At 44.4% G+C, this 23898-nt stretch overlaps 2 protein-coding genes across 4 annotated transcripts in view; one reads left to right on the forward strand and one right to left on the reverse strand.

Annotated features, from left to right (window-relative positions):
• The window catches only part of LOC135914570 (hemicentin-2-like), a 179763-nt gene that overhangs the window by 68521 nt on the left and 87344 nt on the right, over positions 1 to 23898 (reverse strand). Inside the window, exon 1 of one of the 3 annotated variants that reach the window (XM_065447482.2) lies at positions 7623 to 7754. The exons of the other annotated variants lie outside the window; for them this stretch is intronic. Within the exon in view, the coding sequence (XP_065303554.1) occupies positions 7623 to 7632 (10 nt within the window). The 5' untranslated portion in view covers positions 7633 to 7754. Of the gene's footprint in view, positions 1 to 7622; positions 7755 to 23898 lie in introns of those variants that run through there. 3 annotated transcript variants of the gene reach the window in all.
• On the forward strand, positions 15669 to 16082 carry LOC139047007 (E3 ubiquitin-protein ligase PDZRN3-like). The gene has a single exon (XM_070520940.1). It carries the CDS (start codon positions 15669 to 15671, stop codon positions 16080 to 16082), a length of 414 nt encoding a protein of 137 aa, XP_070377041.1.

Below are 23898 nucleotides of genomic sequence, written 5' to 3' on the forward strand. Positions count from 1 at the left end.
CTGCGAAAGCCTAACTTCTGCAACGCTTAGCGCGTTGTTGTAAACGTTAGCTTGAGTGCACCACTGCTGTTTGTATATACCTATTATATATATATATATATATATATATATATATATATATATATATATATATATATATATATATATATATATATATATATATATATATATATATATATATATACTAACATTTCAGAAGTGGCATGGCCTTCGTCAGAATCAACCAGGCCACATTTATTATAACGTTAAGACATCACAAATATAATTTTCAATTTTCGTAGGTGTGCCACTTCATTTCTTCAGCTACCTATGCCCGGAACCTAACGAACTTAGGTTCCTTTTATATATATATATATTTATATTAAACAGCCTGTACTAGCGCTTACAACATATAGTGTGAAAGCAACTTGCTAAAAAATGCGCAGCCATGCTTCTAAAGATATTTGCTGAAAGCACCATAACTGAAAGGGTGTCAGTAACTTTGTCTATTGTCAGGTGGGAGCAGCTGGTTGAGAGGTATGCGGACATGGTTAGGCCAATTACTACAGCTTGCATTTTTTCCCACAAGTACCAAGAATTGAGAGAGTTGGAATACCTTCGTGACTTTCAGCCTTTATTTTGTTTCTTCTTTGTGTAGTTCCTGCGCTGAATGATGACGAATGAATTGCTATTTGCCTTTCCTGGAAAAGTTCACCCCTCCTTGGACGATGAGCGTGTATGTGACCCACTCTCTCTCTCTGCTGCCGGCATTCCTTCCATTGTTGCTCGAAACACGTCCAGCGATACGTTAATTTTTCAAACCCACTCTCCCAAAACTTGTGACCAATCACGACCCCGGAGGGAGGCCCCACCTACCAGGCTATAAAAGGCACAGTGTGCATCTCGGCGTCATTCTCGTCTCTCAGCTTGTCCGAGTCAGACCGACGTGACTTCACGCACATCCTCGCTGCGAACAAGCTTGACGACCTGTGGCTGGCCCCAGACGAAAGCAGTGAGGCGCCCATGATTGCCCCATCGTCTTGGAAGTATTAGCTTCGACCTAGGGAGCCACAACTACCTGGCAGGAACGGAGAATCTCTCCATCGCCGACCCTGCGACCGGACTACCGCTCCCGACGACAACGACTCAGACCGGGCAGACAGGCAGCCTGGTTCTCCGTCGCAGCCATCAGGGTCTTCCGAGGATCTCCACGACAACACTTACACCATGGAAGCGACCACGTACACCCTTCGAGGATACGGCTGGCCATTTGTTAACGAGCAACCCATCACCTTCGAGCAGCGGTTGCCGTGGGTGCGCGTCTGCGCGAACTGCAGGGTGGTTGCGGACGATGCGGTGCAGCTTCCCTGCCGTCACACCTTGTGTGGTCGATGCCTCAAAGACGTTTGTGATGGCCACAGCGGCGAACACAGGCACCGTTTCGGCCGGTGTCTACTCGACGGTGGATACTTCATGGAGGAAGACGTCGTCGACGTGTACTTGCCTCTGGAGTATCTTATGGCCCTGCGGGTGCGCTGTTTCCATGCCGGTCTGGGCTGCCCGTTCAACGGAGTACTTGGGGAACTTCAGCGTCACCTGCGGGGATGCATCTTCGGAGTTGGTAGCATCGCTGGCGCCTAGGCCTGGAGTCACCGGTGGATGTAGCCCTGTGCCGCTTACGACGGGCCGCATAGACCACTTCAATTGGTTAGATTATGACCACGTGCGCTGAACTTCGCTAACAGCGGCCTTTAAAGATGTACTGCTCGAGTGCATAATAAATGTTGTTTGTCCTTTCCCCAATCGTTCCATTATTCGCGTGCCATGCGGTGGTCGGCTGGAAACGGCCTGAACAGCTGCAGCACGTTGATAAGGTTCATACCAGGTGTTTTTTTTTTCCTTCTTTTTTTCTCACCGTCGCCTTTCTTCCCCGTGGCTGGCTTCCTGGATGGGCATATACTTGCCAGTATATAGTAAAACTATAATATATAGTAAAACTAGCAATAAGTGACCTTATATCGAGCCAGTCTGATGATGTACTAAGTAGTCGCAATGAGCGTATGAGTTTTCCGCGTTAAAAAAAGCTGTAGCTAAAAGTACGTATTACACTCCTTCCAATATTTTTGAGGTACGTTACAAGTATTCGTCATTGCCTTTATGGATGCATCTGCGAGGTTTCTCGTTTGCATTTTCCAAGATTCAATTTCAGTTGCTTCGCTAATAAGCAAATTTTAGAGGTACATTTTTATTTCCCTCACGTCAACTTCTATTCGCTAGTGCAGCGTGCCTCTTTCGAGGCAGCCCCCTCAGATGGGCATGATCTTCACTGCAATAACAACTGCCGCCAGTGCTGTCATCGAAATCCATATAGTGTCTCCCCGATCCCGCATATGACAGCTAGTGCTTATCGCAACATGAGCACAAAGATGCAATGACGCTTCTCTACCTATTCACTGAGTGATTCGTGGCTATGCGATCGCTTTGCAGCACATGACATTTGCAAAGATGTCAAAGTCGCAACTGCAATACAGAAATTAACAAAATCCGTAACCAACCAAACCATCGAAGCGCAACTCTACACCGTATGGCAAGTACCGCTGATTGTTCTTTCAGTCGCCCGCACTTCTCGTTCGCAAACCGGCGTGAGTGATTCTTATCGTACTGCTTGCTTTTTCGCTCAAAGCAGTTAGTTCTTGAAACTTCTTCGGGAGACGGCTTTAATGACAGCCCTACGCAAATCACTAATATAAACCTAAACGTTGGTAGCCCAAGTTACGGCGTCGTATAAGACGTGCCTTTGTGTTACGCTTAAAAGCATTTTCGCAGTTGCCAGTCCAATACACACACTGCGACATTGGTGCTGCTAGATTCGTCTGCATCAAGTAGATTATGCTGTATGGACGGGGTTCTGCGCCAACTTGACTGAGAATAGACCTACGGCAGCTCGCTTTCATCGCAATCAGTAGCTCTTTGCGCTCAGTGGGGGACAATAAAGAATTCGTTTCTTGGTACGCGGAAATCTACAAAAATTGTGCGGCAGACATCAGAACAGTGTGCACTGATTGGTGAAAGTTTTATCTCGACTCGAACTTTAGCGTGTGTGTATGAAAACGTTTATTGTAATGAGGTCCGGAGGCTCGACTTCTCAAGCCAAGGCGGGCCGCTTTCTTCAATGATTGTGGAGGGGTCACGGATAGTTTCAGGTGTCAACAGGGTGACCCGTAGACGACCAGGTAGCTCGTGAGGGCATTGGCTACATTCGACGCGGTGGGTCCCAAGCAATTCTCGCGTCGCCTTTTCTCTCAGCGTCGTCCATGCCATGCATGCAATGCTATAGCACCAACCCGATGTGGTGGCCCATACAGCACTAGTGGTAAAGTCGAAAGAAGATGCAAAGAAGGCTTCCCTTTGGATCCAGTTCTAAAGTATTCTAGATATTTCTAAGCAATAAAGGCCTTCGCCACATCTTCATTCTCAGTCATGAATGCCTCGCCACAGCAGCTCTGCCATGACCTGTTGCCATCAGCGACACAGGCAAGACATGGGTGCCACGTGCGATACGTCCTCGATTATTTTCTGCGCCCATGGAAATCATTTCATTATCAATCTCGTCCTGTTTCCTCTCTTCTCCGCGTTTATTTTGCGCTGTCTTTTCTCAATGAATTCGCACCAACTAGCTCGCATTCCTAGCTTTTAAACGAAAAAAAGAAGTTACCTCGTCCTTACGATTATTTATTTAGCTGGTAAATTACTGTACGAACGCATATTTTGCCTTAGAGCCATTTATTATGTGCTGCAGGCAGGAAATAAATGTGAAGCTTGACACAAACGCGCATTTTCTTTGCATAAGCTCTTTTTTTCATGGGTTTCTTCTGCGCCGTTTACTTAATGAGGCAGCGTTGGCTGCGTTGTCGCTGCTTTTCAATGGTCACAATATTTCTTTGAGCTCGATCCGGATCGGATGGTGTAGGTCTCCTCCAACACGAATAACTTGTGGCAAACTATCGCCGCAAAGTTTACACACGTAGCCCGGCCGCCACAGAAAATCATGCTTCCACAGTTCAGCGAAACAGAGTACACAGCACTGTACCCCCGCAGTTCTACATTTTTTTTACGGTAGGCGGTTGTCTATGGAATGCGTTCTTTAAGCGCGACCGACAAGACCCCCCACCCCCCTCCCCCCATTATTTTGGCACACTCTTGCCCCGTCCCGTTTCGCTCTTCACAGTGGCGCACGTCGAGCAATATTAACTTTAAAAAAGTACGCGAAGCTGTTTTTCAACGAAAAAGCTCCTGTTTACAGGCATTTCTGCCTCAAATACGGTCTGCCTTCCCTTTCTCTTCCCCACCCAAGAGGAAGCACAAACACAAATGCATTTGCACTTACTCCGAATTGTCGTTCTTGAAATAGCCCAAGCCCAGCCCTTGTTAGCCCAGCGAAGCATTGTTATCAATGAATAGCCTTTAGCAGTACCAAACCCTCTCTGTGTAATTGGGTGCGAACCATTGTGGGATGGTAAAGGCGGAGCTGGTGAATGGAGACAATACATCTTGTGCCACTGTGTGGTCTAACTTATTTTCGCAACATTAGCAGCCTAAGGCCCCCTCCACTCAATAAAAAAATACATTTTTGCACTTTTAAAATCGCCACCCGGACACTACGACTTGCCACGCGAGTAATTCTAATGCATTGAACTTTGCGACTCACGTACTATTGGACTGTATATTTTTTATTAATCCAGTGTTCTACTGAGTGCCATATTTTGTGTCGCTATTCTCCCTTTTTACACAAATTTGTTTGCTTTGCCAAGTGACAAGGAGTAGCCGGTGCCACCATAAAGGCGCCAACCTCTCCTAATATTCATTTCAATAAAAAGAAATTCCCACGTCCTTCAGTAAGATGCGAGAAATTGAAGAACAGCGCTGTCTCACACCGGATATGACGTACGTACTTGAAGCGGCAGAAATGAATGTTCTCAAATAGGACGCCTCAACCTTGAAAAGGTGCCACAAGCATCTGCTATAAATATTTGGTTACATGAGATCCACAGGATATACATTTCATACTTTTTGTTACACGACAGTCATTAGCACGAGACCATCAGAGGCAAGCGTCCTCGCCCTTCAATAAAACCAGGCGCACAACCATAGCAGCCAAGAAAAGTTAAGGTAACGAAAAGAAGTGACGTAATGAATCGATTAAATTAAAATCTATACAGTTGGGTTAATAACGTTAATGTTTCTGATATTCCCCGGATTCACTGGGAAATATCGGTGGAAACAAACTGAGCGTTGCTTTTGATGGGAAGAGAACCTGCAAACTCGACCTGACGATGGTATTGTCAATATTTTAGATCGTGCTGCAAAGATGCCTCCGTGCATAATTATGAATTGATTTTTTAAACTGATACGCGATGGAATATTTAGCCAGTTATGACACTGTACCTAATTGTTATTACGAGGAGTCGCGGGTTGGGAAAGGTGTGTAATGCTAGGGTGACAGCCGTAAGCCATTGCTTCGTGTAATTCAGTATGACTTATTACTTGTCCTTATCTAGTTTCATTTGTGGATTTACTTGCTTACAGCAATAGCCATGCCCAGTTTCTCGCGCGTCAACACGAAAAGCCGTGGTAGGCCAAACAGAGTTCGACGAACAAGCGGACATGAAGGGTGTTCAGGTTGGAGATTTCCTTTTTTTCTGCCATGCTTCAGAGAGTGCCACTGCGCATGCCCGAGAGAGTCTCCCAGGAAAATCCTTTACACAATTGGTATGGGAACAAGGTACTGCTGCCACGCTACAGCGATCGCTTTTACGATCAAGATATCCTGCAAGCCCAGCAAATAATAACAGCGCACGCATAACTAAATAAATGCATAAATACACGAATATAAATATTAGAAGTTCCCAAATCCACCTCGTCAATTGAGGGTTTTCATGTGGTACCCAATAATAATATAAATGTAATAGAATGAACCGCCCGCGAAGTATTTTTCGTGAAGCATATTACAAAATTTGCACTGCATTTTTTCACATTTGCGTTCCAGAAACAAGACAGTGTTATTGCTTGTTACCAAAGGATATTGATGTTTGTTAGCACATTGAGCTACTGCAGCTATACATACATACATACATACATACATACATACATACATACATACATACATACATACATACATACATACATACATACATACATACATACATACATACATACATACATACATACATACATACATACATACATACATACATACATACATACATACATACATACATACATACATACATACATACATACATACATACATACATACATACATACATACATACATACATACATACATACATACATACATACATACATACATACATACATACATACATACATACATACATACATACATACATACATACATACATACATACATACATACATACATACATACATACATACATACATCCGATACCAACCTCCGAGACCCTTCTGGACGATTGGCACGTTGGAGTCTGCGACTCCAGGAGTTTGACATCACCATCGTATACAAGTCTGGTAGGAAACATGAAGATGCTGACACGCTATCACGAGCACCTGTTGCATCTCAGAATCCTGAAGAGGAAGACGACAGCGCCTTCCTGGGAGCCCTCAGCAGAGCGGACCTACTCGCTAAACAACGATCGGACGCTGAGTTCAGGCCCATCATTGATCACTTAGAAGGCGGCATCGCGCCCATTCCTCGCCCACTTTCGCGACGGTTGTCGTCATTTTGCCTTCGAGAGGGCATCCTATACAAAAGAAACACAGGTGCCGGCGACAAGCCACATCTTCTAGTAGTTCCTCAAGCCCTTCGCGACGACATCCTATTAGCCTGCCACGACGAGCCGACATCTGGTCACTTGGGTTACTCAAGGACAGCTGCATGTTTCGCAGTATGTAACTCTTAAGGCGTTCGTTAAGTTCCCCTCACCGACAGAAACATCTTCAAGTGCGCAGTAACAGCTTTTGAAACAAATACATGTACGAAGCAGAGGAGGCCGGTGTGCGGCTTTCCCTTTCGGGGTACTACATAAGAAAACGCGATCGGCAACACTTACGCAGACTTCTGAGCATACGCACATTGTGTAAAACGAACACTTTAACGCCGAGCACAGCCGCGACGCATCGCACATACAGGTGACGATTCATATGTTGCGAACACACTTCGTAACAGCAAGAACACAACTCGGACGTCGAGGTCACCACGACGCATCGCAGCCGGCAGAGAGAAGCAAATTTGTGGAGCACCTTCTGAAACCGCCGACAGAGTTCTTTCGTGTACCATACGTCTCACGTAGTCCTTTTTTTCCGGGTTGCAACGAAAGCCCGCGAAATATGAAAAAAAAATGAAACACGTGGCAGAGCGTTTTCGCACTGGTATCGTGTTGCTCTCAAGCGTACATTCAGTGCAAGCCTCAGTTCACTGAGGCTTGGACTGAATACACGCTTGTAAACGCTTGAATGCACGCTTGCATCGAATGCGTGCATGCTTGCATCGAATGCACGCTTCTGTGCAAGCTCTCAGTTCACTGAGGCTTGCAAAGAACTGGTTTACTCGTGCCATATGAGTACGCGCTCATAAAATAGAGTGAAAAACTCGTGCTTACCAGCTGTCATTATTAAAGCAGAACATCTTTGCAGAACTGGAATTCCCGGTGTTGGAACACCGCACAGCCGCGGAACACATGCGATGCCTCGTTCAGCCGCGGTCGTCTAATGCTTGGTTGACCTTTGCTGCGTCTTCCGTTCGTTGCACGCCTGATGGAGCTTCTCCGTCTTATATTTCCCATCTTCCTACTTGGAACGACAACCGAAGCAGATGAGCAACCGCGATCCGATTTTCTATCTCGCTGAGCGAGGGGCAAGGGTGAGCGAAGGTAAGTTGGCAAAGATGAGCGGAGGTAAGCTTGAAGGACGCACAAAGACAAGCACTTGCTGCGCTTCGCGCGATTTAAAATTCACAGAAAGAGAATAAAAAAAAATAAGTTCGGATGTCCGGCAACGGCTTGGAGCGTGCATGTCGCTTGAAACCGAGTTTGGCACTCTCCTTCCGAGGGTCGGCTGCGACAAGCGATCAGATAGTGAGCACACCGGTTCTCTTCATTGAATTAAAACCGATATACGCAAAATAGGTTACGACACATACACACACCGCGGCTGATAATTTGGGTCACATCTTGGCGCCCCCGAGGGAGATTTCCGCGTACTGCAGTTTCCGATGCACCGAAAGGCTTCCCTGACGATCTTATATGAACGGACATTGCGTATATTTCGCAAAGTATGGTCTAAAACATCTCGAAATCGTTCCACAGCGCGCGATACATATACTTTGAAGCAGCGCCGCACCGGATCACACAAGTCGGAGAGGTGGAAAGGCTCGCCACCCACCCTCTCCTCCTCGCCCGATGAAAAGGTCTATAGGGGCCTCCGTTAAGGGTAGTAAACCAGAATGGCTTCTGCTAGCCTCCTTACATTTATGGAGGTCTTTCGATCTCCTTCAACTGAATACTTGTGCGATGTCATTTCATTTTGGTGTTGTTGATTTTATTTACTTTCTAGCTTTTGCTCCGCAATGCCTTTGGTTGCTTACAAAGGAAATTCGCACGTGAATGGTAAATCCATGGATCAAGTCACTTCAGAACCAATGGTGTTGGTGGCTGGGACGCAGGGATTGAGGCAGGGTATTTCCCCTTCATATACTCCAAAAGGGTAGAAGTATTTTCGCTTAACAAACATTTATGCGACCCTTAGGTCCGTAGTTTGTATTTATGAACATAATATTGGAAATGTTTTGCTACTCCGCGAACACCGATTACAGTGGAACCGTTATAGCCAATTAACTGGAATATATATTACCGTTCGAGTTTTACTGGCTTTACTGGATTCCTATACCGCGGCTGTCGTCTTTCACTGCACAAGCAATTTCACGAGATGACCACGATGACTATCGCGAAAGCTCGAAGATATGAGGTTCCGGAAGCATGAAGGTAAACTTGTAGCACAACGAAGCGGCTTCATGCGACATAATATATGCAGAAAAAACACACACACACACATCTCGCACCCGTTCAACAATGTGAGGCGTCGTAAAAGAAAGGTACATCATTTTGCTGTGAAGTGGAATCTCGAAGGAGCAGCTTCTAAAGCCGCCATGCAAATAGGTTTTCCAGGTATTGCTATTGCTTCGGGAACGTTTTGAATATGCCTCTCCAAGGTCAAAGCGACACACAGCCAACGTTAACCACGCGATCTTTTTTTTTTTGCTATGGCGTTCATGTTCTTGCAGTTTTCCTCCAGTTCCATATGGCGAGCTCTTGCCTGAGCGAAGGCGCCATACCTTTATTATTATTATTATTATTATTATTATTATTATTATTATTATTATTATTATTATTATTATTATTATTATTATTATTATTATTACATGTCAGCATTCTGTATTATCGTGGTCATAGGGGTGCTCATCAGTTGTCGCATATATTGAATACAAAAACATAACAGAACCGTTTATTTGATCAGCAGCTGAAGATGAAACATAAATATTACACTTTTGGCACACAAGAACTGGAAGAAAACATGTGGAGGGTCCGCCTGTCTTGTGGTCTTGGGAAAACAATGCGTGCAGTAACTAAGCAATGATAACTACATAAATAGGGGAGTATTAAGCATTGTTACTCCTTAAATACACGACTTATAAGAAATAAAGAAATTATCGCGGTAGATATACAACTATTGTTAATGTACAAGGATGCTGTTAGAAAACAATTACAGTCCACAAAAGTATTTTTTTCTTTATTAAGGGTACAACACAATGTAGCTCGTTCGCACAAAAATAGTGATAGAAGACAATTATACTGCACGCAATAACACATTGATTGAATAAATGTCCATGACGAGGTAGTGCGAGAAATGCTGTTTTTTGAATTTCTGCACTCATGTTTCACGAAAGCAATATTAAATTAGCAGAAAGAGCAAAGAACGTAAATCAGCATTAGTTTGGAAGTCTATGCTCTACTTATAAATAGTTCGTAGAAGAATATACTTTCATAATATTTTTTTCTCTGCGTAACCATTCTCTCTGTGTTGCGATGATGTCAGGAGATGGATACTGTAAACGCATCTGTCCATTTGTTCTCTCATTCGTTCCTGATATCACCAAGAGTCTGTAACTATACGGCAGTGATTAACCGGACGCGTAGTGCCTCTTTTTTATTATTATTATTTTTACTGCTTATAATCACCAACCGTTTATTGGCCACGAACTCTAAGAAAAAAAAGAAAACCTGCAAGCTCACACATAGTTACCACGCTAACAAGAATAACGAAAAAAAAAGTAGGGACGGAAGAGAGCGCTAGCGTCCTGTCCCTATCCCAACTTTTTTTCTGTCAGTCGTGTTAGCGCTAGTAACTATGTCCAACCAAATGTATCAACACCAACTAGCCCAACCTTCTGCATAAGTTACCCGCAAGCAAGGACACATTTCGCATGCGTGCCTAACCTGGCGGTGACTTGTAAACAACCTATTTCGCGCCGAGATATTCGGCCATGTTGGCGCAGAATGCCAGTGCGAGAAGCGTACGAGTAACCTGCGTGGTAATTTATGCAGATGCGTGTCGTGCGCAGAAGCAGGAGTACATCAGCCACGACTCGCCAATCGGGTACGCACGAGATGCGACTTCAGGCTACCCTTTCGCCTCCGAGATGCTCGCTCCCACTGCTATAAAATAATAATAATAATAATAATAATAATAATAATAATAATAATAATAATAATAATAATAATAATAATAATAATAATAACTTTATTCAGATCAATGTACAAAGACTGGTATGCGACACCGTCTGGATCCTTCGCCACAGGCTAGTTGTGGATCCATGCAATTATACGAAGCAAAATAAAGTATTTATACACAGGCGCAATCGTTCTTTGTTTTTTTTTGTTTGTTTGTTTTATTTTGTATCTATGATACGCTACCGCAACTCAGTGAGCCATGGATCTTGTTACGAAAGTTTTTACACGTAAGCAGGAGCAACAGACTATATATGCAACAAATTAAACATTTTTGTAGCACGTTGGGGTATATTAACATCCTTATATCGGCACTTCTTTTTCTCGACCAGGAAGATAGATTAAAATCGGGCAACGGCTCATTCATTGGCGGATATGGCATTTGTGGCAGAGAAAACCTGCAGAAATGTGTACGACTGCGACGTGGGTCCTGATATAGTGATTGGCGACAAGATGTGCATTCGCTGTTCGCCATCAGTCGAATTCGGTATCCAAAAAAAAAAAAGATCTGCAGGAAAAGATCACATTCCACGGCCGTTCCCATCAGGGTGACACAGAAAGCAATATGGGTCGCTTCCGCGTGCCCGAGGCCGTGTATTCAACCCCCAGAGAACAAGATATTTTAAAGAAGACAAGCGCGAATGACATTAAAGATGGCGAATTGTAGCATACATGATCTCAAGTAGTGGTCACACAATTAAGCATTCGCACTGCAGAGAGCTAAGCCTCGCTTTGTGGTAACACAGCGTCGTACGTACAGCGGTCTGAGCGGAACGGACTTCACACTGGAAGCTACAAACACCGATGTACGTTTTTTTTTTTGTCTAATCTCGAACCTCACTAAAGCGCAGCAACAGCCAAGTCGCAGGCTAATACATGGTGTAGCACGTAACTTGAGCCAGACATTGAACATATGCAAATGTAGTTGGACCGAACCAAGGTAATAATTCGATACGTTGCAAACATTTCGTACTCAGCATACACTGGCGTTGCATTCCATACCTATAAGATTATGGCCTCTCCTCACACGTAGAACTTTCGTATTCTGCGCTGCTTCTATTTTTCGGACAGCTCCTTTCACGATTTCCTTACACACACAGCTTCATTCAAACCCGCAATAAGTAACATACGCATGCGGAACATGGACGTGTGGTTCGCACCGCGTTTCCGGAATGAACTACAAGTTGCCAAGCCTTGAACATAATTTAAATATAATCTTATACAGGTACAAGCATCACATAGGCTTTACATTAAAATAGCTTAAATATTTCCAAAACATGTAGCCTTATAATACTGTTAACTATCAGGATGCAATGCTGACTGCACAAGTGGTATTACTTTCAACCTCGACTGAAACTCGAATCTATAATATTGTTGGAAATGAATATGTTATAAATTTTTACTGTTGATATATGTATGAGCTGTCGAAGTCAAATCGGTTTATTTGCGTATTTACAATATATGCGTGTGTTAGTACATATGTGGAAGAATAGGTGCATGTCACCTGTATATATTCAGTATAGTTTTTTTTTTCATAAATAATCTGTTTCATCTCCAGAATGTCGCCACTGCTAAAAGTTTTCAGGTTGCCCGAGCCCAGTCAAGCTGTCAAAGAACAGCTTTTTTGCCCACGTATCCCCACCAGACATATCTATTTTTTCTGCAAAATTATAATGAAATGAAATGCTATTTTCCGTCTCTTGGAGATACCCAGATAACTGTTCACATCACGCCAAATTAGATCATTCTGCTTAATTAACATAATAAACTTCTCGAACATTGTATCTAGATGAAAAGTGGCAATTACAAAATTGCAGAGCAACATGAAAAACTCCCGATGCAGCTTTCTGTTGCTCAGCACCTGCTACATAAAAGTGTTTTTCCGAGTGTGAAAGAATCTCGGGAATACACGCGAGATTCTTTCGAGCGATGCCATAGTCGCAAAGAAACTGCTGCAGGCAAAAGAAGTGTTGATTTGATGTGCGACCACTCCCGTAGTTTCGCCTTGACCCTGGAGTGCGCTTTAACAATGCAGCTCTGCTTTTTCACGCCCTGCGCAATTTGTCCGCTTGAAATACTTCCATGGTGCCTATTTTTGAGAAATAGCAGAGACGTACAGGGCCGTACCTTGAACTGAAGTTGATCCAGTTTTCCCGGAACCCCTCTCGTGTCGTAGTAGTAGCGTTTGCTTGCCTTCTCACGTCTGCTTTTTCCTACCCCCCCCCCCTCCAACCCCCTTGCATGACAAAGGCGTCCTCTCCCCCATCGTCTCTTAAAGTTCTATCAACGTCCCCTCTGGACACGCACGTTTGTAATACCGTAAGCGCTGCAGTTTCTGAAATGATTCTGGAGGGGTCACGGATAATGACAGCTGTAACGAGGAAGATGTGTTGACGACTAGGGAGTTCCAGAGGCCACTGTGCACATTCGACGCGGTGAGGTGCAAACAAGTTTCACGCATCGCCTTACCTCTCTGCCTCACTCTATCATGTATGCAATGCTCTGAGCCATAATCCCACGTGGTAGGCAGGACAGCACCAGCGGGCAAGTTGAAAGACGAGACAAAGAAAGCTACCTTTTCAATCAAATTCTCAAGTATTCTAGATCTTTCTTGGTACTGGCGCGAACACACACCAGAAACGAGGAAGGAGACGGGACAAGCGCTCTGTCCCTTCTCTTTCCTCTTTTCTTGTGTGTCTTCGCGCCTAGTACCCAAAAAGAATTGTGAACAACTCGCCCAACAAGACTACATCTTATTCTAGATGTTTTAAAGCAATAAATGACTTCGCGGCACCCTCAATGTCAATCACGAATTTGTCTGCACAGCAGCTCCGCCATGACCAGTTGCCATCAGCAACGCAGGCAAGACATGAGTGCCACAGACGATTTCGTTATCGGCTGTTACTCGTAGAAGCACCCTCGGTTATTTTCTGCCACAATGGAAATAATTTCCATATCAATCTCGTCCTGTTTCCTTCCTTGTCCGTATTTATTTTGCGCGGTCTTTTCTTCGTGGATTCGCACCAACTAGCTCGCATTCATACCTTTTAAAGGAAAAAAAGAACTTACCTCATCCTAACGATTACTTATTTAGCTGGTAAATTACTGTATGAGAAGATGTTTTGCCTGAGAGCCATTAAATATGCGCTGGAGGTAGTAAATAAATGTAAAACTTGACACAAGCACGCATTTTCTTTGCATAAGCACTTTTTTCGTGGCTTTCTTCTGCACCGTTGACTTAAACACGCCGCGCTGGCTATGCTGTAGCAGCGTTTCCATGGTGAAAATAATTCTTTGAGCTTTATCCAGAACGGATGGTGTAGGTCTCCTTCAGCACAAAGAAGTTGTGGCAAAGAATCGCCGTAAAGTTTACACACCTAGCCAGGCGGCCACAGAAAATTCACGCTTCGACAATTCAGCGAAATGGAGGAGGACACAGCGCTGTACCGCCGCAGTTGTAAACTTTTTTACGGTAGGCGGTTGTCTATGGAATGCGTCCTTAAAGCATGACGGACAAGAGTCCGCGTTTGTCCTTTCAAATGTCAAGGGATGAATTTTGAGCCTGGAGGGCGTCCAAAAGAAGAAAAAAAATCAGAATAAATACGGAAGTTCAATTTTTTTTTTCAGATGAAAAGTTACGCAGTTCCCACGCACTCTCCGAATCGATGTAAGCGACGCTTTCTGCACCGGTTGTTTTGATTGACGATAATTAGCGAGGATGTCGGCTGCGAAAGCCTAACTTCTGCAACGCTTAGCGCGTTGTTGTAAACGTTAGCTTGAGTGCACCACTGCTGTTTGTATATACCTATTATATATATATATACATATATGTACTAACATTTCAGAAGTAGCATGGCCTTCGTCAGAATCAACCAGGCCACATTTATTCTAACGTGAAGACATCACAAATATAATTTTCGATTTTCGTAAGTGTGCCACTTCATTTGTTCAGCTACCTATGCCCGGAACCTAACGAACTTAGGTTCCTTTTATATATATATATATTTATATTAAACAGCCTGTACTGTTAGCGCTTACAACATATAGTGTTAAAGCAACTTGCTAAAAAATGCGCAGCCATGCTTCTAAAGATATTTGCTGAAAGCACCATAACTGAAAGGGTGTCAGTAACTTTGTCTATTGTCAGGTGGGAGCAGCTGGTTAAGAGGTATGCGGACATGGTTAGGCCAATTACTACAGCTTGCATTTTTTCCCACAAGTACCAAGAATTGAGAGAGTTGGAATACCTTCGTGACTTTCAGCCTTTATTTTGTTTCTTCTTTGTGTAGTTCCTGCGCTGAATGATGACGAATGAATTGCTATTTGCCTTTCCTGGAAAAGTTCACCCCTCCTTGGACGATGAGCGTGTATGTGACCCACTCTCTCTCTCTCTGCTGCCGGCATTCCTTCCATTGTTGCTCGAAACACGTCCAGCGATACGTTAATTTTTCAAACTCACTCTCCAACAACTTGTCACCAATCACAACCCCGAAGAGAGGCCCCACCTACCAGGCTATAAAAGGCACAGTGTGCATCTCGGCGACACTCTTCTCGTCTCCCAGCTCGTCCGAGTCAGACCGACGTGACGTCACGCACATCCTCGCTGCGAACAAGCTTGACGACCTGTGGCTGGCCCCAGAAGAAAGCAGTGAGGCGCCCATCATTGCCCCATCGTCTTGGAAGTATTAGCTTCGACCTAGGGAGCCACAACTACCAGAGAGGAACGGAGAATCTGTCCATCGCCGACCCTGCGACCGGACTACCGCTCCCGACGACGACGACTCAGACCGGGCAGATAGGCAGCCTGGTTCTCCGTCGCAGCCATCAGGGTCTTCCGAGGATCTCCACGACAACACTTACACCATGGAAGCGACCACGTACACCCTTCGAGGATACGGCTGGCCATTCGTGAACGAGCAACCCATCACCTTCGAGCAGCGGTTGCCGTGGGTACGCGTCTGCGCGTACTGCAGGGTGGTTGCGGACGATGCGGTGCAGCTTCCCTGCCGTCACACCTTGTGTGGTCGATGCCTCAAAGACGTTTGTGATGGCCACAGCTGCGAACACAGGCACCGTTTCGGCCGCTGTCCCCTCGACGGTGGATACTTCATGGAGGAAGACGTCGTCGACGTGTACTTGCCTCTCGAGTATCTTATGGCCCTGCGGGTGCGCTGTTTCCATGCTGGTCTGGGCTGCCCGTTCAACGGAGTACTTGGGGAACTTCAGCGTCACCTGCGGGGATGCATCTTCGGAGTTGGTAGCATCGCTGGCGCCTAGGCCTGGAGTCACCGGTTGATGTAGCCCTGTGCCGCTTACGACGGGCCGCATACACCACTTCAATTGGTTAGCCTATGACCACGTGCGCTGAACTTCGCAACAGCGGCCTTTGAAGATGTACTGCTCGAGTGCGTAATAAATGTTGTTTGTCCTTTCCCCAATTGTTCCATTATTCGCGTGCCATGCGGTGGTCGGCTGGAAACGGCATGAACAGCTGCAGCACGTTGATTAGGTTCATACCAGGTGTTTTTTTTCCTTCTTTTTTTCTCATCGTCGCCTTTCTTCCCAGTGGCTGGGTTCCTGGATGGGCATATACTTGTCAGTATATAGTAAAACTATATTATATAGTTCAACTAGCAATATGTGGCCTTATATCGAGCCAGTCTGATGATGTACTAAGTAGTCGCAATGAGCGTATGAGTTTTCCGCGTTAAAAAAAGCTGTAGCTAAAAGTACGTATTACACTCCTTCCAATATTTTTGAGGTACGTTACAAGTATTCGTCATTGCCTTTATGGATGCATCTGCGAGGTTTCTCGTTTGCATTTTCCAAGATTCAATTTCAGTTGCTTCGCTAATAAGCAAATTTAAGAGGTACACTTTTATTTCCCTCGCGTCAACTTCTATTCTCTAGTGCAGCGTGCCTCTTTCGAGGCAGCCCCCTCAGATGGGCATGATCTTCACTGCAATAACAACTGCCGCCAGTGCTGTCATCGAAATCCATATAGTGTCTCCCCGATCCCGCATATGACAGCTAGTGCTTATCGCAACATGAGCACAAAGATGCAATGACGCTTCTCTACCTATTCACTGAGTGATTGGTGGCCGTGCGATCGCTTTGCAGCACATGACATTTGCAAAGATGTCAAAGTCGCAACTGCAATACAGAAATTAACAAAATCCGTAACCAACCAAACCATCGAAGCGCAACTCTACACCGTATGGCAAGTGCCGCTGATTGTTCTTTCAGTCGCCCGCACTTCTCGTTCGCAAACCGGCGTGAGTGATTCTTGTCGTACTGCTTGCTTTTTCGCTCAAAGCAGTTAGTTCTTGAAACTTCTTCGGGAGACGGCTTTAATGACAGCCCTACGCAAATCACTAATATAAACCTAAACGTTGGTAGCCCAAGTTACGGCGTCGTATAAGACGTGCCTTTGTGTTACGTTTAAAAGCATTTTCGCAGTTGCCAGTCCAATACACACACTGCGACATTGGTGCTGCTAGATTCGTCTGCATCAAGTAGATTATGCTGTATGGACGGGGTTCTGCGCCAACTTGATTGAGAATAAACCTACGGCAGCTCGCTTTCATCGCAATCAGTAGCTCTTTGCGCTCAGTGGAGGACAATAAAGAATTCGTTTCTTGGTACGCGGAAATCTACAAAAATTGTGCGGCAGACATCAGAACAGTGTGCACTGATTGGTGAAAGTTGTATCTCGACTCGAACTTTAGCGTGTGTGTATGAAAACCTTTATTGTAATGAGGTCCAGAGGCTCGACTTCTCAAGCCAAGGCGGGCCGCTTTCTTCAATTATTGTGGAGGGGTCACGGATAGTTACAGGTGTCAACAGGGTGACCCGTAGACGACCAGGTAGCTCGTGAGGGCATTGGCCACATTCGACGCGGTGGGTCCCAAGCAATTCTCGCGTCGCCTTTTCTCTCAGCGTCGTCCATGCCATGCATGCAATGCTATAGCACCAACCCGATGTGGTGGACCATACAGCACCAGTGGTAAAGTCGAAAGAAGAGGCAAAGAAGGCTTCCCTTTGGATCCAGTTCTAAAGTATTCTAGATATTTCTAAGCAATAAAGGCTTTCGCCACATCCTCATTCTCAGTCATGAATGCGTCGGCACAGCAGCTCTGCCATGACCTGTTGCCATCAGCGACACAGGCAAGACATGGGTGCCACGTGCGATACGTCCTCGATTATTTTCTGCACTCATGGAAATCATTTCATTATCAATCTCGTCCTGTTTCCTCTCTTCTCCGCGTTTATTTGGCGCTGTCTTTTCTCAATGAATTCGCACCAACTAGCTCGCATTCCTAGCTTTTAAACGAAAAAAAGAAGTTACCTCGATCGTCCTAACGATTATTTATTTAGCTGGTCAATTACTGTATGAAAGCATATATAGCCTTAGAGCCATTTATTATGCGCTGCAGGCAGGAAATAAATGTGACGCTTGACACAAACGCGCATTTTCTTTGCATAAGCTCTTTTTTTTTCATGGGTTTCTTCTGCGCCGTTTACTTAATGAGGCAGCGTTGGCTGCGTTGTCGCTGCTTTTCAATGGTCAAAATAATTCTTTGAGCTCGATCCGGATCGGATGGTGTAGGTCTCTTCCAACACGAATAACTTGTGGCAAACTATCGGCGTAAAGTTTACACACGTAGCCCGGCCGCCACAGAAAATCATGCTTCCACAGTTCAGCGAAACAGAGTACACAGCACTGTACCCCCGCAGTTCTATATTTTTTACGGTAGGCGGTTGTCTATGGAATGCGTCCTTTAAGCGCGACCGACAAGACCCCCCACCCCCCTCCCCCCATTATTTTGGCACACTCTTGCCCCGTCCCGTTTCGCTCTTCACAGTGGCGCACGTCGAGCAATATTACCTTTAAAAAAGTACGCGAAGCTGTTTTTCAACGAAAAACCTCCTGTTTACAGGCATTTCTGCCTCAAATACGGTCTGCCTTCCCTTTCTCTTCCCCACCCAAGAGGAAGCACAAACACAAATGCATTTGCACTTACTCCGAATTGTCGTTCTTGAAATAGCCCAAGCCAAGCCCTTGTTAGCCCAGCGAAGCATTGTTATCAATGAATAGCCTTTAGCAGTACCAAACCCTCTCTGTGTAATTGGGTGCGAACCATTGTGGGATGGTAAAGGCGGAGCTGGTGAATGGACACAATACATCCTTATGCCAGTGTGTGGTAGAACTTATTTTCACAACATTAGCAACCTGAGGCCCCCTCCAATCAATAAATAAAAATACATTTTTGCACTTTTAATATCGCCACCCGACACTACGACTTACCACGCGAGTAATTCTGATGCATTGAACTTTGCGACTCACGTGCTATTGGACTGTATATTTTTTATTCATCCAGTGTTCTCCACTGAGTGCCATATTTTGTGTCGCTATTCTCCCTTTTTACACAAGTTTGTTTGCTTTGCCAACTGACAAGGAGTAGCCGGTGCCACCATAGAGGCGGCAACCTCACATAATATTCATTTCAATAAAAAGAAATTCCCATGTCCTTCAGTAATATGCGAGAAATTGAAGAACAGCGCTGTCTCACACCGGATATGACGTACGTACTTGAACCGGCAGAAATTAACATTCTCAAATAGGACGCGTCAACCTTGAACAGGTGCCACAAGCATTTGCCGTAAAGAACTGATTACATGAGTGCCGCACGATATGCATTTCAGACTTTTTCTTTCACGACAGTTATTACCACGTGACCAGCAGAGGGAAGCGTCCCCGCCCTCCAATAAAACCGGGCGCACAACAATAGCAGCCAAGAAAAGTTAAGCTAACGAAAACAAGTGACGTAATGAATCGATTTAATTAAATTCTGTACAGTAACGTTAATAACGTTAACGTTTCTGATATTCCCCAGATTCACTGGGAAATATCTATGGGTAACAAACAGAGCGTTGCTTTTGATGGCAAGAGAACCTGCAAACTTGACATGACGAACGTATTGTCAATATTTTACATCTTCTGCAAAGATGCCTCCGTGCATAATTATGAATTGATTTTTTAAACTGATACGCGATGGAATATTTTGTCAGTCATGAAACTCTACATCATTGTTCTTACGCAGAGACGCGGGTTGGGAAAGGTCTCTAATACTAGGGTGACAGTCATAAGCCATTGCTTCGTTTAATTCAGTATGACTTATTACTTGTCCTTATCTAGTTTCATTTCTGGATTTACTTGCTGACAGTAATGGCCATGCCCAGTTTCTCGCGCGTCAACACGAGAAGCCATCGTAGGCCAAACAGAGTTCGACGAACAAGCGGACATGAAGAGTGTTCAGATTAGAGATCTCCATTTTTTTTCTGCCGTGCTTCAGAGAGTGGTACTGCGCATGCGCGAAAGGATTTCCCAGGAATATCCTTTACACAATTGGTATGGGAACAAGGTACTGCTGCTACTCTACAGCGAACGCTTTTACGACGAAGATATCCTGCAAGCCAAGCAAATAATAACAGCGCAAGCATAACTAAATAAATGCATAAATAAACGACTATAAACATTAGAAGTCCCCAAATGCACCTCATCAATTCAAGGTTTTCATGTGGAAGCCAATAATAATAAAAATTCAATAGAATGAACCACGCACGCAGTATTTTTCGTGAAGCATATTACAAAATCTGCACTGCACTTTTTCACATTTGCAGTCAAGAAACAAGACAGTGTTATTGCTTGCTACCAAAAGATATTGACGTTTGTGCAGGCAGGCAGTGCAGGCAGAATGCAAGAACACTGGTGAATTGATCCTTGGATACGCGGAAAGCATATTTGCGTGATGATCGGGGTGAATCCGGGATCTTGCACCATTAGTACATTCCTTTGGAGCCTGGTTCAAGCTAGCTTGGTAACTAATTATAATAAATGTACAAGTTCATTATTCCCAACAAATGTCGAGTGAGAGCTTTATCTGAACAAGATATCTTAGGACCACGATAATGAAGGCTCAGGTAAAGGGCGCAGTTCGTAAGCCAGAGATTATATATAGAATCGCTGACTAACTTTCCGCTAACTTTAGCCTGAATTTAAACGTATGCTGATGCACTCCAAGACGACGCGACGAGGTGCATGTTGCTCACTTTTGTAGGTAGTGTGTCACGCTATCTTTTGTATTTTGCTGAATTGGATAACTAGTGAAGATTAATTTGCCAACTTCTGAAGCAGCAAAGTTGGGCAAAAAATTATAAGTAGAAAGTTGTAGGACGCTTGGAAAAACGTCCGATTAGGCAGTTTCTAACTTTATATCTATTAAGCATTAGTGTTTCAGCTTACTGCGGATTCCCGCGAAATAAAAAATATACTACGCGACATACTCGCGTGCATGCCGTGCTATATATTAGTGCTACTTATAACCCCGTCCCATCTGTACGACTGATCTCATTCCTTGCTTTTTACACTTCCCCCTTGAGCCTCTGCGTAAGGCAGTAAGCCGGAATGACTTCTGCTAGCCTCCTCACATTTATATCGGTCTTTCGATCTCCTTTAACTGGATACCGGTGTGATCTCATTTAAATATTCTTATTTTTATTTACTTTTTAGCTTTTTCTCCGAACTGCCTTTGGTTGCTTACATGAGAAATTCGCACGTGAATGGTAAATGCGTGGATCAAGAGAGAGAGAGACAGAAGAAAGGAGAAAGGCAGGGACGTTAACGAGATGGGGAGATACGGTTTGCTACCCTACGCTGGGGAGATAGGGGAAGGAGAAGCAAAGTGATATCAAAGTAGAGATAAAGAAAGAACGGAGCACCGTCATACAGTCACAGTCGGTCACTGTCGCCGCGTACCGTCACCGCACATCACTGTATACCACTTGCAGCATTGTAAACATCTGTTCCGGCTACACCCGCTTCTCCAGTTCTGTTGCACTTAAAAACTACAACAGTGCCCTCGTCACCCTCCGCTGCGATGGCTTGTGGTGTCGGCATTCTGAAATAAGTTCCTCTGTTAGATGTATTTGGTCAAAGCGCGCTATCGTAATTGCGAGTGATCGTGTGTGTAAATTGTAGCGAGGACAGTCACAGAGAAGGTGTTGAAGAGTCTATTCGCTATCATGCGTGGATCAAAGTCATTCAGAACCGTTGGTGGCTGAGATGCCGGGATTAAGGCAGGGAATTTCTTTATCTGCGTTGAAGTATTTTCGCTGCAAATGTATGTGCATCTTTAATATATTCAATTACGGGGTTTTACGTGCCAAAACCACAATCTTATTACGAGGCACGCTCATTAGTCTGTGTTTATGAATATAATATTGAAAATGATTTGATATTCTGCAAACACAGATTACAGTCGAACCATAATAGCAAATTACTGAAATATATGTTAGTGTTCGAGTTTCATTAGCTGTCTTTTTCTTGTCCTATCAAGATGTTTCACTATGGCTTGCTATTCCGCGGCTGTAGTCTTTCGCTGCCCAATCATTTTCACGAGACAACCACGACGACGATGGCGAAAGCTCGAAGATATGAGATTCCGAAAGCATGAAGGTAAACTTGAAGCACAACGGAGCGGCTTCATAGGAAATATTATATGCAGAATAAAAAAAGGCACAACGTCTAGCGCCCATTGCACGACCTGATGCATCGTAAAGAAAAGGTACATCATTTGGCTGTAAAGTGACATCTCGAAGAAGCAGCTTCTAAATTCGGTCAGCATCTAAAGCAGCTTCTAAAGCTACTAAACTTATGTAGCAATGACTGGTCCCCCCTCAAAGAAAGGAGACACACGGCCAACGTGAACTATGCGATCTTTTTTTTTTTTGTAGCTATCGCGTTCATGTTTTCCCACTTTCCCTCCTGTTCCCTATGGGCTGAGCGTTTTAAAGTTACACCCAGTTTTACATACTCCTAGTGAATCTTGAAAATCTGGAAAGCTGTCCTTCAGGCTATACATTCTGCGTTATTGTGGTTATAGGCATGCTGCAGAAATGAGAACAATCCGGTGTAACAGATATAGAATAAAAAACAAAATAGAACCACTTATTTGGTCACCAGCTGAATAGAATGCATAAAAATGTTACATTTCTGGGACCCAAGAACTTAAATTAAACTATGGGGTTTTACGTGCCGAAACCACTTTCTGATTATGTGGCACACCGCAGTGGAGGACTCCAGAAATTTCGACCACCTGGGGTTCTTTAACGTGCACCTAAATCAAAGTACACGGGTGTTTTCGCATTTCGCCCCCATCGGAATGCGGCCGCCGTGGCCGGGATTCGATCCCTCGACCTCGTGTTCAGCAGCCTAACACCATAGCGACTGAGCAACCGCGGCGGGTCGACCGAAGAACTTGAAAAATAACTTGTGGAAGGTCCCTCTGTTAAGTGGGGTTGTGAAAACAATCTGTGCAACATCTAACGAATGATAACTATATAAATTGTGAGTATATAAGCACTGTTACTGCTTAAACATACAACGCATAAGAAATTAAAAAGAGAATTGTGGTAGCTAACTTTCGGTAATTCACAAAGATGCTGCTAGAAAACATACAGTCGACAAAATTAAAATTTTTTTTATTAATAAACGTACAACACAACGTAGCTCGTTTGCACACAAATAGCGATAGAAGACCATTAGACTATACACGAAATAAAATATTGCTTCAATAAATGTGAAAGTCTAGGTAGTGCTAGAAATGCTGTCTGCTGAATTTGTGTACTCTCGTTTGGTGAAACCAGTATTAAATCTGCAGAAAGAGTAAAGAAGTCAAATCAGAGAGAGAGAGAGAGAGAGAGAGAGAGAGAGAAAGGCAAAGGAAAGACAGGGAGGTTAACCAGAGATTATCTCCGGTTGGCTACCCTGTTCTGGGGGAAGGGAAAGGGGATGCAATAGGTGAGAAAGAAAGAAGGATAAAAAAAAGGAAAAAAAACCTAAGCACACACACGCACGTACACACGAACTATTTATGTGGGCACTGTCACGCAACCCGCAAAGGCATTCCTAGTCTTACGCAGTGTCACCGTACAGTCCTGCGCCACACAGTGTACTGTCACAATTTGTCAGAAAGTCCCGTGTCTTTCAAGTATCGCAGCAGCGCCTTCATAGCGGATCGCGCTGATGTTC

The sequence above is a fragment of the Dermacentor albipictus genome, chromosome 6, assembly GCF_038994185.2.
Source record: "Dermacentor albipictus isolate Rhodes 1998 colony chromosome 6, USDA_Dalb.pri_finalv2, whole genome shotgun sequence".
Taxonomy (NCBI): domain Eukaryota; kingdom Metazoa; phylum Arthropoda; class Arachnida; order Ixodida; family Ixodidae; genus Dermacentor; species Dermacentor albipictus.

Bases quoted from the DNA above. Each gene is read 5' to 3' on its own strand.
- LOC139047007 (XM_070520940.1), top strand. From the start codon at position 15,669: ATGGAAGCGACCACGTACACCCTTCGAGGATACGGCTGGCCATTCGTG.